At 35.2% G+C, this 15629-nt stretch overlaps 1 protein-coding gene and 1 long non-coding RNA gene across 14 annotated transcripts in view; one reads left to right on the plus strand and one right to left on the minus strand.

Annotated features, from left to right (window-relative positions):
• Positions 1–4241, plus strand: part of LOC141386300 (uncharacterized) — a 5081-nt gene extending 840 nt beyond the window's left edge. Inside the window, exons 1-2 of the long non-coding RNA XR_012408011.1 lie at positions 1–644; positions 801–4241. The exon at positions 1–644 is cut by the window's left edge and continues 840 nt beyond it. This is a non-coding gene — a long non-coding RNA (uncharacterized lncRNA). The remainder of the gene's footprint in view (positions 645–800) is intronic.
• The window catches only part of pde4ba (phosphodiesterase 4B, cAMP-specific a), a 331706-nt gene that overhangs the window by 88543 nt on the left and 227534 nt on the right, over positions 1–15629 (minus strand). Inside the window, exon 1 of one of the 13 annotated variants that reach the window (XM_068221995.1) lies at positions 14321–14583. The exons of the other annotated variants lie outside the window; for them this stretch is intronic. Coding sequence (XP_068078096.1) covers positions 14321–14409 — 89 coding nt within the window. The 5' untranslated portion in view covers positions 14410–14583. Of the gene's footprint in view, positions 1–14320; positions 14584–15629 lie in introns of those variants that run through there. 13 annotated transcript variants of the gene reach the window in all.

Here is a 15629-nt window from a genome sequence, read left to right on the forward strand (position 1 = left end):
CTGCAAAGTTTAGTTCTAACCCCAATCAGACACACCTCATCAAGCTCTTATGCTACAGTCACACTAGAGTTTAAACCTGCAAAATCCTATTGTACGGTGCTGCGAAAAGGAGTGGGATTAACCAAAATGATTAGACAATAAAAAAGCGAGCAATTGTTCCATATTTTAAATCTCTGTGTTCATGTTTTGATCTTCGATTGGTCTCACGCAATCATGTGATGCAATGTCGCAGGTCAGAGTTCACCAAGCTTGAACTCTCCAACTCAGCGAACTGCGAAAACTTGTCGCACATGCTTGTGTTTCCAGTCTGATGCAATCGCATGCATATGAATGGACGTCTATATGGAGAAATGTGCGGTGTGACTGCAGCATAAAGGCCTGTGCACACCGAGATGTTTTTTTGCACGCGTTTTCCGTCAACGTTTAACGCCTCGTGACTAAATAAAGGTTGTCAATGTGATCGTGCACACTAACGCGCAAAACCTTCTCCACCAATCAGGTTGGCACTTTTGTTCAAGTGCACGGAGCTACTGAAGTTACAGTAAACAGCACTTGGAGGCCCTCAAGCACAAAACTGTCAATGCGAGCGCACATTGAAGAAGACGCACAGAGGCGATATGAACGTTTAGCTGCTTATTGCACTGGTGAACAATAATCATTTCTTCATCGCTAGAGCTGGAGCTGCTACTTGAACCATCTATGCTTGTTCGAGTCACCAGTAACTTTAACAACAAGCATGTGAACTTCCTCTCTTCCTCTTCTTCTGTGTTGTCGAGTGTCGGAAGCATAAAGTTGTGTAGCGCCATCTAACATCAAGGAATAATTTTGCATACTCTTCTGCTTGACGCCAGTGAAAATCGATTGGGTTTGAATGCAGAAAAACGTCTCGTTAAAAGCTGACCATAAACGCAAAAGAAAAGCATCCCGGTGTTTAGGAGCCTTAAGGCTTTCTTGAAAAATCCCTGTAGGTTTGTTGAGAGAAGTTGGAGCTAAAATCTGCAGGACACCGGGCCTCCAGGACTGAGTTTGGACACCCCTGAAATATACCTAGGGGGTTGTAAATATATTGTGGGTTGGTTAATTGCAATGTTTAATGTAGTTTTTCTTTGGCACCAAAATTGGTAGCTAAGAACCTTATGTTTTCACTGGTGTTCACTGGTACCGAATACTACAAATTTGGTACAGTGAAATCCCTTGGCAAGTCTATTACTTTTGTTCTGGTTGTATGCATTTTTTTTTTTTTTTTTGAAGTTGAGATAACCATTGACTTGCATGTTATGAATAACCAAGGTTTCAGCAAACAAAAAAAAAGCTCTTAAGAAAAAAAAAATCTGTTACAGATGACCTGAGAGTGAGCAAATTGCACTGCATTTTTGGGTGAATTAAACCTTTAATGAAAGTTTTGTAATGTTGTTAACACACGAGACACAAAATGTCCAATACAGCTGAAAAGAATAAACCAAAATGGTTATTCTATAAATGTGATCCATCAGTCAGATAAGTTGAGTGAGACATTGCACTACAAATAAGGAAACCACAGAAGATGTTCTGATATGTTTCACTCCACATGCACACGCAAGAGAGTTCTGCTGTGTAGTTATGCTCCTGCACAGGCATTACTGTTAAGTGATCTGGGGTTAATGCATTCACCATTTTATTTAGTACTTTCCTAAGTTTTTAAAAATATTAAGACAAAACTAAACAATTCTGTTTCGGTGCGCAAGTGTGAATGACGTCCAGGAAATGACTCTACCTTACACATTCTGCATTCTGCAAAGTTCTTAATTTAGGTTATTTCTACCCCTTTTCTTTAGTTTGCCTGACCATTTACTCCAATATACAAAGGCCTCCATGATATAAAGCAATAAAACTACCTTATTTCTGCATTAATTGATCAAACTAATAAGATGACAAAAGACTAACATTCACACTGAAACCCACTGACTGGCAGTTGTTTTTCAGTGTGAACATTATACAAAGAGTGGTGTTTCTGACAGCTCATTTTAATAAACCCCCCAAAACTCTTAATTGAAAATTCTGTCAAACTTCCTGAGTTGTCTGACAGACGTCTTTCTAAAGCAGAATACACTCTGGGTCATTTGAGCTCCCTGGAGAGGTCAAGACTGGGAAAAAAAAATTCTACCAGGAAACGATACCTCTGACCTCAGCTGTAACCAGTATCTCTGATTCCCATAACACTGCAATTACTAAGTTCAAGATATTACTGTAGTTTAACATGGGAAGGAGATAAACAATTATAAAGTTAATGGCAACACAAGTGGCCATGTTGACATATCACAAACACTTCACTTTCACTTTATTAAGCCGTGATAATGTGTTTATATTGAAACTGGAAGTCAATCAAATGTTTTTATTCCCTTTTTTATATAGTGCAACAAACTTTTGTTTTAAATGGTTTGCTTCATGCTGGCAGGCATTCTCATTCCAGATAGCATGTGATTGGTCAAACATCTTTAGTGCGGGATGAGTCATCAGTATTTAATTGGTTTCCCTGAAGTAAAACACTGTAAATTTTGAAGTAGCACAAATTATCTAAAAATTTCAATGATGCTAATGTTTACAAAAGTTGTAATGCTTCAAATTAGGCTAAAGCAGCTTATTAGCATGTATATTAGAGCTGAAGATCTTTGCTTGAACCCGATGGGTTCTATCATTTTAGACGGGGTTAGGCCAGGCTTGCGCAGCAAATAAAGAGTCATATGATGCATTTTGATTAGCGAAAGTAATCAAATCGTTTGTTACAACATTAAATCCCACGCCTGCAAAGGTGAAACAAATGATAACGGAGAAGTCAAAAGAGAGAATTTTTACTGCAGTCAGGCCTGACGCAAGTACAGTAAGAATGGTCATTCTAGCCGCCAAGGTAATTCGGCAGTCACTTAAACACTGCGTATTACAGAAGATCGCCAAATAGCAATGCACGGCATGTACAGCAAGCTGACAGAAAAAATTACGAGGTCATTCGCTACATTGAAACCACTGTCATGGAAAATTAAATGGATGTTCTTGGCTTGTGGAAGATGAACAAACAATCCTACCCAAAACTTATAAATTTGCCAGATCCTGTCCTGTAGCAGCAGCTGTGTAAGAGTGTTTAGGGCAACAGGACGCATCATCAGTGAGCGCAGGACTGCTCTAAAGGCATTTACAGTGGATTCAATAATGTTCATCCACAAAAACACATAGCCTAATCTTGGTGAGTAAAGGATTTCCTAATGATAACTAAATATTAATTAAACCATAAATGCATGATGTAGTCAGAATATATAAGCTAATGTTAGCTTTATTTTTTATTTAGCTACACCATCGCCTTAAGACCAGATTGTGAAGAGAAGTAGTAAAACAAATCCCGCAGAGCGTTTATCTTAATTCCGTTTTTGCCAAATACCTGTCATAATTTGGAATTTATTTTAAATTTAATTTGTTAGGAAAGACTTATTTTTATTGGTGTGTTGGCCAATTTAAAGGCTAAGTTTACGTACATAGACCTATTTAGAGTGCTGGGATGTTACGATGTTACAGAGTACTTTTTTAATTTCTTTTTACCAACTTTCAAATGGCCTGTAGCCTAGGTTTGTTTTGAATAAATTATTTTAAAACACATATAAACAACTCAATCTTGAAAAAAGGCAAAAGAGCTGTGTGCATGTGCACATTTGAATAATGTCGGGCTAAAAGCGAGTTTGTGCTTCTGGGCATAGCTATGGCACAACTACACCTCTAATGCATATAGCTCATTGGCTGTTTATTAGTACTAAAAAAACAAAACAATGATGCATTATTCTGCATGATAATATTCTAGAACAGGGGTCACCAATCTCGGTCCTGGAGGGTTTAGCTCCAACTTGCCTCAACACACCTGCATGGATGATTCAAGTATACCTAGTAAGACCTTGATTAGCTTGTTCAGGTGTGTTTGATTAGGGTTGGAGCTAAAATCTGCAGGACACCGGCCCTCCAGGAACAAGTTTGGTGACCACTGTTCTAGAAGCTTAACCCATACCCAAATATAACTATTTTAACAACTACCTGTCTGTCAATAACCAGTTTATTCAGAGAAAACGGTTATTTTTATTTTATTATTCATGTCATTATAGTTATCAGTGAATGGGTTACAACACAAGCATAGATCTCTTTAATGACAGAATTGCTCATTGCATTCTACAATGTCATAAAGTGGTAAAGCCACCAGAAGTGTTCACCCATGAAGCCATTTCCTCTGGAAAAAAAGAGAAAAAAAAAAAAAAAACTAAATAAAAATAACCTTGATCTATATTGTAAAAGCTCTATTTCATAGTATGCTGTTTAAGTTAATATTCATGATTTTTTTTTTTTGTGTTATATAATGTGTTATTGTTGATTTGCATGTCATCTGAGTTACTTTTCTTCTGCGCATGTGTAGTATGCTATGAGAGTACACACGTTTTGGGACACACGTGAGTTGTTAGTGTGATGTACAGGACTTGGAGAGCACAAGCTTTTCGTAAAAAGTGAAAAATTGGAGTCACAATTCATCAAGCTGGAACAAAGAAGTTGTATGGAAGTGGATTTTGATGAAACTGACACATTTGGATGTCTAATGTAAAAAATAAACAAAGATACACTGAATTGAATGAACTCTTGTGTTGTGATCAAGTGTAAGAACACTAATACGCATCAAAACTAGTGAAATGGTCATAATGGTTACATGTTCCCTACATGTAAAGTCAAAAGCTTGTGCTCTCCAACTCCTGCACATCACATATCCAATTTGAAGAGCATCAGTAGTAAAAGATAAGTTTTAGGATATTTGTGGCCAAAATAATTGTCATTTCAAATGTTATCTGTAAATATAGTATTACAATAATAATCAATTACACCTTACTGTGTTAAAATTAAATGTGTACCAAGCAGCATCTTGGGAAAAAAAGCTTTGATTTTAAATCCGTACACAGTCAGTGTTTTTTTATGATGCACACAGTTCCTGAATTATCTACTTTATTTCAGAGTTCATATTTTAATGTTTTTGATGTCTGAAAATGATAGTCAACTGCAGGTAATTTCATAAATTACAATGCATTTTTAGTTTAAATTTGGAATAAAGTGTCTTTAGTTGAAAGAATAAAACAAACTGTTTTACCCACAGATAATTGTATATTATACTGTAACTCAGAAAAAATTTCCCCCATAGCGGTGTGTAGAGGTGTTTTGTAAGTCCACCTATCTGATGTTCACTCCTGTAATGAATATGAACACATTTTCTTAATAAGCTGGGGAAATTCCTGACTTCTTACAAATAACTATTGCTATTTTTAGGACACGTGTTTTGTAAGAATTCAAAATTCTGAGAATACACACAACTTGTTTGGTAAAGTTCTCACTAAATTCATATAATTTCCGTTTAGCTCAACAGAATGAAGGATCATCCCAAGTAGAGCATAGCAATATGTTAGCATGACAAATTCACAACAGTTTTGACACTGAGAAATAGTTTTATATTTAGATCATTGACTTTAACAAAAACACATATGTAAAACTATGTAATTTTGTATAATAATATGGTAACATTTTAGCTTGAAGACCAATTCTCACTGTTAACTTGTTTCTTATAGGTTTATTAACTACAACAACTACCCAAGTGAATAACAAGCAGCAAATTAAGACTTTGAGGTAAAAGTCATAGCTAACAGTGAATATGTGTTTCCATACTAACATTTTAGTACTATTTAACATTTATTTTATTTTAACTTTACTTTAATTGACAAAAAATATATTCCATAGGTAGGCATAATATTACATTTAAGTGAAATGTTATTATCAAAAATGTCAAGCTTGACATCAGAGTTGATCATGTTCATCCAGTGAAACATAAAAACCACTGTTGACCTAAAGCTAAGATCAAACATTTTTCTGTGGTTGCCTCTCTTGTTTTGACTGGTAATAATTACGCAGAGACAAAAAACCACATGGTTGTAGAGGCAGCTAATGAAAATGTTTTTCAGGGATCAAGCAGAATAAAGATGTCTGATGTTTATATTCTCACCATGAAACAAAAGGAGAGTTTGTTGTTTCCACTAAGTACCTAATTATCCTGTGACTTGTGTTGAGTCACTGTCTGGTAACACATACACAACACAACAATAGTTTACACATGGCAGTTCTGAAACCTATCCTTTACTTGTTTATGTTATCTAAAGGGACAGTTCACACAGAAATGCAAATTTGCTGTACTTTGCTTCAGGTCATTTAATTTCATAGGTTTTCTCTTCAGTACTTAAAAAGACTTTCAACTTAAACTGGTCCTTATTGATTCATGAAGTCAATGACTACCAGCACTTTAGGAGTCAAAAAAACAAAAACAAAAAAACCAAATACAGACACAATTAAATTAGTACTGATGGCTCTTGAAAATATACATTAATATCTTATAAAATGTTGAAACTGTGAAACTTTGAAACTGAATATTTATAAAACGTTAACTTTAAATACACAGACTTGGCTAAAAGCCCCAAAATGTGCTCTCCAAAATTCACTTTGTTCGAAGCTCTGGATTGATGGTGATACAGATGTAAATGATACAAATGTTTTTGCACAGACAGATTTTCTTTATATATATATATATATATATATATATATATATATATATATATATATATATATATATATATATATATATATATATATACATACATATATATACATGCATACACACATACATACATGCATACACACATACATACATACACACATACATATATACACATATACATACATATATACATACATACATATATATATATATATATATATATATATATATATATATATATATATATATATATATATATATATATATATATATATATATATATATATATATATATATATATATAAAACAATATATATATATATATATATAAACAATATATATATATATATATATATATATATATATATATATATATAAAACAATATATATTAGGTATACTTCAAATTAAGTAATAGGTATACTTCAAACTAAGTTCTTTTTCGTTCATAGTTTGAGGCCAAAGAGAAGTTTGAAAAGGCTAAGTGACGATATACTGTTTTTAAACGTTCTGACACAGCAGCAGTTGTGGTTGTAAATGTGTCACACTACTTTAGTGAACTTCTAAACACAACAACGTCAGCTGTGAAAGAAGAACAGTTTCATATAAGGCAAATGGCCTTCTCCAGCGAGAAGCGCCACCATGGCAGCCCAAATTGCTTTATAGTTAATGCAGACAGACACTGAATGGAACAATGTTTAGAACTTTATCAGAAGTGGCACAATGTGCTTGTGCTTATTGTCCGGTGTGTGATTCTGAGTCTTTAAAAAGTATCAGCAAGTGATGTTACAGGGGTGGATACATCTGTACAGCTCTGCTATTCGACCCTACAGTTTAGTCATGTTGCTATCTTTGTGTTGTTGTGTTGGATGTTTTCTCCTGTCTTATTCTGAACTGCATGGATACGAAGCATGTAAGAGAAGGCAGAGTTTCAGGACACACCCACTGATTGTGTAATCCTCACAGACCAATGATAGCTCAAAGAGGTTTACAACCAAAAAATGACTGCTCAAACTACTTATTTAAAAATAATCTTAAAACACAATTCTTGCATTTTTTGGGACAACCTAATTTGTTTTAAGTTCAATGTACTTTAATTAAAAAAATATATAATAATAATAATAATAATAATAATAATAATAAACTTAATGCTGTCCCAACACAAATCAATTGTGCGGAACTCAGCATTTTAGCTACAGTGTAGGACCAAAACGAACTCCGCCCAAAAAGTTTGCTTTGGTGAGTGGTTACAAACTGCTGAAACAAACTTTTGACAAACTGTCAATGTTTTAAACATTACAGTCGGTTTCAAATCATAAAGGTCTCTGTGTTTCACATATATTTTCAGTTCCTCTGTCACACAGTAGAACTTGCGCACAAAATTACCAAACAGACTTTGCTGTAATACGCGTTCAATTAAATTACTAAATGATCAGACATCATTGATGTTTTGTAATGCTGGATTCGGTCGTATGTCTGTGGAGAGGAAAGAGATTCTAAGTTACATTGGAATCTTATTTGGCATCAGAAACACAAAAAGACAGAAAAGGGAAGTTTGTATGCCACAAACCAGCCTGTGAGAATATTCAAGGCTGTGAACCCTACTTTAAATGGCATTAAAAGGCTGGAAAAATGCTGTACTTTCCATGACAGACATTGCAACTAATAGATGCCCTGCTCTAGGGATCATTTTAAATGACGCAGTTGTTTTGAAGAAATCAGTTGGTATGCAAGCAAATGTTTGTTTCTGCCAACTTTAGTAGATTAATCGCAGGAGAAACACCCTCTGGAGTAAAGGCTGGTGCCTTGTTTAACTCCCTTGTGCTAGTGTCAACATTACAAAGAAGGAGAAAAAAAACAAACAAAGCAAACAGACAGTGTTTTCAAATCACTAACCACACAGATATTACGCTAAAGGCATGACATTAAAACATATAACAATGTTTATCAAATGTGGCCTCATGCCGCACATTTTTTTGGGCCCTTATGCAATATATTGTGTTCTTAGAGGTTTCTCATATAATAAGGATAAGTTTTCACAACAATGATGTAATCAAATAAACGGAAAGTTTATTCAGTTTATATTTAGATGAGAACGGCATAACTTCCTGGTACTCAAAATGCTGATGTTATGTAAATGGACATCTACAGCAGAACACGCACACAAAAAGTTTTTAATTGAAAACTGAAACAGCCAAGTACAAAAACCAAACAAAGACATTTAAGGGCCAGATAAGGTCAAATATAATTCATTACATAACATTTTTTATATATTACAGTATATATACTGTACATTTATTTTAACTGTCTCTAGCATTTAAAAATTGTTGTACACCATCATTCAGAAGAGGTCGGTTAGATTTATTAGCAATGTTTTGTATTCTTCTGAATTCTTGTATTCTTCAAAAAAAAAAAAAAAAAAAAAAAAAAAATATATATATATATATATATATATATATATATATATATATTTTTTTTTTTTTTTTTTTTTTTTTTAAATGAATATTGTTATCTATAATATGCTGTATATGCAAGTTAAAACCTCATTCAAACTATGAGCGACTCGCAGTGGCAAAGCAACAAGCGACCGTTCATTTCAATGGAAAGAGAGTGACTTCCGTCTATGGGAGCGAGAGCGATCATTGGCGACCATAGACATTTACATTAGATGTAGCCTACGCTTTTGTTGTCTATTGGAAGGAATGAGTCAATAGAGCGGTCATTTTAGTTCAGGTTAGCGCTCCTTTGAAATGAATGTAAGACCAAGATGCAATGAAAGACTGGCCATCTAGAGTCTATATATAGAGTACATACACACACATATACAAATATCTATAAATGGGAGTTTCCTGCTGGTCATTATGCAAATATTTATTTAATTTACAAAAATTTGAAATTTACATCACTTTTCTACATTGATGGATAAGTGACCACACAGGCATTGCGGACAAAGAGCATGTTTGTGTGCATGGAAATACATTATCTTCCTCGTTAAATTTGATCTGACTTAAACCGTGTCCTGAAACACACCCCCTCTCCTGCATCGACTTCTAATTTTAACGGAGGGAGTGATTCATTTGTAAATCAATCTCTGTTATGAACGACTTGCTCACTTAGCTGACAGTAATACAAGTTTCTAGCACCGCAGCATCTTGTTGTCCATTTAATCTACATTGTTTGCTTATTTAAGTTGGCGCTTCATTCTGCTGTGGCGACCCCAGATTAATAAAGGGACTAAGCCCAAAAGAAAATGAAAGAATAAATGAATGTTTGCTTATTTTATTCAACAAAACTAGCATAAGCCTAGTCTTTACTGCGAATTGGTGCTACTTTACCATATAGTCAGTGCAACAGGAGACTGTATCATCATCAATACTTGTTAAGCACAAAGCACCATTGACGCATACACAGGGTCCGTATGCAAAATCTAGTGTATATATCTATGGTTGGCAGAGATGGCAAAAGTACACGCATCCTTTGATGAAGTAGAAGTACAGACACTCAAACGACTCTGGTAAAAGTTAAAGTACTGACTATACTTTTGTACTTAAGAAAAAGTAAAGAAGTACGACCTGTACAAAAGTAAAAAGTACCTGTTTCAAATACAGTCCCAAAGACATGCAGTATAGGTGATTAATAATTCAACTAAACTGGCAGTGTATAAAGCCTGGTTAATACTTGTGCGTCAAGTGCCCGGCGTAACCGACGGCGCATGCAGCGCACGTAGCTGTGCATTTATACTTCTGCGCGCTGTCTCTGTTGGTCTGCATCAATACTTCCGAAACTCTAGTTGGCAGTGAGGTGTTAATGTTTCTCTGAGTCGAGTTTCTTCGCTGGTGTTTTGTTTGATCAGAGCGCTTCCTGAATGTACAAGTGGCTCAAACTCGCTCAGTGTGTGTGAATGCGAGTGTGTGTTTCTTAGTACTGGGTTGCAGATGAAAGGGTATCCGCTGTGTAAAACATAAGCTAGAATAATTTTATTTTTATTCATAAATTGACCGGTGTACTTACATTTTTTTGTTGAAAAATATTTGTTAATAGTCAATTAAAAAAAATCTATAAAAAACTGAAAAACAGCAAAAATTCTGTTTTAGGAAATATGAACTTATCAGACAAAGAAAATAAACTGCAATACATATTTTTTTTATAAAGTATTTGATTGTTTTAGTACAAAATGTACAAATCTTTACAAAAAACAAACAAACAAAAAAAACACACTATTGTTTGCGGCATTAGATTGAAAGACCAGAGAAAGCCCCTGCAATATGATCAGAAGTGGACAAAAGGCTTAAACAAAAACCGCATGCTTTTGAACTAGAATGTGTATCTCTTGTCTACCTGTGATCCAAACGAGCACAAGGTGTCTTATTACTGTGTAAACAGGGCAGCATCAGTCATGTTAGATTCGCCGTCTCCCTCTGTCACATCTGCGAAGTCATCCTAGCCTTTCTCATAGTAATCTTCATAAACTAGCCCACGTATGGTGCGTGATAGCCTTGAAAAGGTCGCGCAGTGCAGATGCAGGCGCGCAATGAGGAAAAACAGACTGAATGCATCAAAATGCGTTCATATTGCGCAAAGACAAGAAATAAAATAGATCGCGCCAACAAACACATAAAAACGAAACTAACAAGTGTGGTTTAAAAATGTAAGGAGTAGAAAGTACAGATATTTGTGTAAAAATGTGAGAAGTAAAAGTAAAAAGTCGTCATAAAAATAAGTAGTCGAGTACAGTACTGATACCAGAAAAATCTACTTAAGTAGTAACAAAGTATTTGTGATGCTCTTTCAGCACCTGCAGAGGCCGGTTGTATTCTCTGTGCTGTAGACCCACATAGACCTGCATTTTCAGCAGCACCCAGAGTGAAAGGCAGTGTGAATGAGGCATAATGCATACAACTTGGTGTTCCAAAAGCAGATTTCATTATTATAAACTTTGTAAAAGTTTTTTTCTTTTGTGTAAAGTAAATTTATTTGATGATTTGTTAATTAAAAAGAAACATTTTGTATCAATATACATGTGTTTACTGTCATTTTAGCTTAATATAATGTGTGCATGCTGAATTTAAAGCCAAATATCCTGTTTAACACTACTGTTATTATAGTAAAGTATATACACAACAAATATAGTAGTCAACATTTGAAAACTTTTAGGACAGCTTTGATGCAAGGTCTTAAACCACTTCAAATGTTGACTACTGTATAACCATTTGGAAACAACTGTTTAATGATACTTATAAAGTCAGAAAAACCGACTATGCAAACATTCATTCATTCATTTTCTTTTCAGCTTAGTCCATTTATTAATCCGGGGTCGCCACAGCGGAATGAACCGCCAACTTATCCAGCACGTTGTTACGCAGCAGATGCCCTTCCAGCCGCAACCCATCCCTGGGAAACATCCACACACACTCATTCACACTCATACACTACGCAAACAGTACAGAGTAAATAATGAATGATGTTGCATAACACATACTATGAATTAAACTTCAGTTCTGTACTGCATTGTGGAATGAGAAATGTAATTTAATTATGCAAGCCAATTAAACATCTCCGCATCCACAAATAACTTTTCTAAGTCACCAACTCAACCCAAGCCACATACGCTTTCAAGGCAACATAAATGTGTAGCAGGCAAAACACAAATATCTCACAGAGCTCAAGCCACACATGTCTGCCTTTTAGCACAAATCCACCCAACGTGGAGATTATCTTTGTTGGCATTTGGAGTCATGGGAGACCTTAACACACCCTCGCGGACGTCAGAGCTCGCTGTGTGTAAACACAGATGTTCACAAACTCATTCATTCATGTGCAATGTCAATTACAGATATAAACTCACTGACACAAGGCATATTCAGAACTGGAGAAACAGTGCACTTACACATGCAGGACAAAACTTAAAGAGCGCCTTAAAAGCAGAAATGATTCAAAGTTTGAACCTTGTGAGTTAGAAAAAAAAATGAAATGAAGTTGGCAAGTAAAGTAAGTTAAGTAAATAAATGAAGTAGCTGAAAAGGCAACATTGTTCACATATTCATACCGAGCACTTTAAAAATATATAGAATCTAAAAAAGAATACAGAACAAATGAATGAATGAATATTCTAACTAACTAACTAACTAACTAACTAACTAACTAACTAACTAACTAACTAACTAACTAACTAACTAACTAACTAACTAACTAACTAACATGACCAGGGGATGACAAAAATAATAATAAAATAATAATATTATTAATAAAATAAATTAATTAATTAAAATACAGAAAAAAAAAATTATATAGCTAGGAATTCTGAAAAAAATTGAAAACTATTTAAAGTAAAAAAACTGAACATTAGAACATAAAGGGCACAAATAAATTGATGAATTAAGAAACTAATTCATTAATTAGTTGAGGAAATAAAATTTTTCAACAAACAAACATTATTGGAGTAAGAAAGTGTCAGATAATGATAGAAAATAAAATAAATTGGGCCACTTACAGCCAGTCTTCCTCTCAATTTGGGCCAAACCTTTTCACTTTATGTAACTTGTAGGATTATTTTGTTTTAAGGATTGAGTTACAGCTTGGTGGTGATCTTTACGCAGGCAAAGTAAATCAAGAAAAGGTCTTGGGTGTGAAATTACAGTAGAGGTGAATGTATCAGCTGGTGTCAGGAGCATGACGAGCATGTACTGTATTCCACAAGATTCCACACACACATATACACATACACAAACACAAACGCACACACAAACCTGACAGAAGACATAGAACAGCTGTGAATGTTTACATCGACTTTTACATAAACACAGCATGAAAAGCATCTTATAAACAAAAAAATAATAGTTTTAATTTCTAATTGTTGAATTTTGTGTAAAAATGACAAAATGTTTACGAATTCTTTAATGAACCGGAAGTAAAAATGTTTATTTATTTTCAACCAAAATCATTTTGTAACATTAAAATGTCTGTACTGTCACTTTTGATAATTTTTTTGAGTCTATGATGAATAAAAGCTGAAATTTGTAAACTTTTGAGCAGTACTGATTATTATGTACTGTTGATTTTGAATTGTGTGCATATTTTGAATTATGTGCACTGAATACAACTGCACGAGTCAGTAAAGCATTAAGCTATAAAGAATGTAATGAATAAAGGTGCAAAAATATGATGAACATCAGAATATTGAAAGAAACAAAAAAGTCCCGAAAAAATAATAAAGATAAAAGAAATAAAGAAAGAATTACTCAACAAAAATAAAATAATATAAAAAATAAAATATCTCACAAGAGGTCACATAAAACGGGTCTTCATATACTGCAAACCATAATTTCCACTATTTCATTTGCACAATCCAAAACACACTCTCACACACACTCATTAGTCTGATGGAAAAATTACAACAGCTCTGAACATGTCGACTCTTGCATAAACACAGCTCTTAGTTTACATACAAACACACTTACAATGGCTTGAGCAACAACAACTTATCACAATGAACTAAAAAAAGGGAATACAAAAGAAAAATGTGATACTGTAGATGGAGATCTGCTTCAAGACAACACACAAGCAACAGGAGATGACACCTGATCGCTGTGTGACAGAAAAGCACAGAAATGTGACGTCAACAGGCGGAGAGATGACCAAGTAGTAGCCCATATGCAAAGTAGCACTTAGCGTAGTAAAAAAAAACAGACTAACAGACAGAGCCAGAGAGAGAGAAAGAGGAGGTTAGCGCTAACCTTAAGCTGGAGGTGTGCAGCTTCTTCACCACCTCCTCACTGAAGTCAAAGTGAACTCTGCCTCTGTGGCTGGGAGACCTGCGGAGCATGGCCCGAAAAAAGCACACAGCGCTAAACTGGCTCTAGTAGCGTCTCCCCTGCATGGATCCCTAACACTTAGTGCCCTCCCACAGCGCTCGACTTCAACACACACTTCCTTTTGAAGTCCAGCTGCGCTACAACTCAAACTCAGAGTCAGCTCAACTCAACTCTAACTCTACTCTGCTGTGCTCAGATCAGCTCAGCTCTCAGGCGGCTGCTGCTGAAACCCGGGGCGGAGCTCGCAGACCAGGAGACGGAATGTCTGAATGCTTGAGAAGATTCATGTGCTGCAGACACGCACACTGGAGGCATGGAGTGGGGTTTCAGAGAGAACATGAGTGTAAAAATAAATAAGATGACCAGACTTCACCTTTTTTTTTAATCTGAGTGATGATTTATTGTGAGATCTGTGAACGATACAAAACATACAACAAGGTTTTAAAGGTATACTTTGGCCCCAAAAATTAATTAACCCAGTATTTACTAATACTTGTTCCAAAGCTTTGTATGTTTCACTCTTTTTTTAACACAAAAGAAAAAAGAAAGAAACCAGTAACCATTGACTTCCATTGTAGGAAAATCAAATACGGAAGTCAATGCTTGCAGGTTTGTAACAGTTTTCAAAATAACTTCTGTTGTGTTCAAGAGAAAAAAGAAACTCAAACTGGTTTGTGACAAGTGAAGAGTGAGTAAATAATGACAGAATATTCAGTTTTGGGGGAACTATTCCTTCAATGCTTAAACTACAAAGAAACAGACACTGATAGAAAGGTCTGTGTGAGTCCTAATGCCCCAGTAAAAATGAAGGGGACACTATACCGCCTTTGGGTGCCGTCTTCCGGAAGAGACGTACTGTCTGAGGGTACCGTCTTTCAGAAGAGACGTTAAGGGTGTACTCAAACTATGCTCACCGAACCGTACCCAGGCCCGTAGTTTGAGAAGTATGAGTGCTCTGAATCAGGCTCAGGCATGGTTCACTTGGCCGGCCCTGGCCAGGTTGGAAGAGGTGTGCCAGAGCGCGGTTCACTTGGGCTCAACTGGAAAGCACGCCTGAGCCCGAAACTGAAGACGAGACATAACTATTAACAGACTGTTTCACATGGATTTATTAATCATTCTTAGTGTTCAATGAATGCAAACTGTTGTAGATTATTAAAGATGCACGACAGCTGCACCTTCAGCAAACCTCCTAATTCCTGCAGCATGAGGACTTTATGATTGTTTATGA

The sequence above is a fragment of the Danio rerio genome, chromosome 6, assembly GCF_049306965.1.
Source record: "Danio rerio strain Tuebingen ecotype United States chromosome 6, GRCz12tu, whole genome shotgun sequence".
Taxonomy (NCBI): domain Eukaryota; kingdom Metazoa; phylum Chordata; class Actinopteri; order Cypriniformes; family Danionidae; genus Danio; species Danio rerio.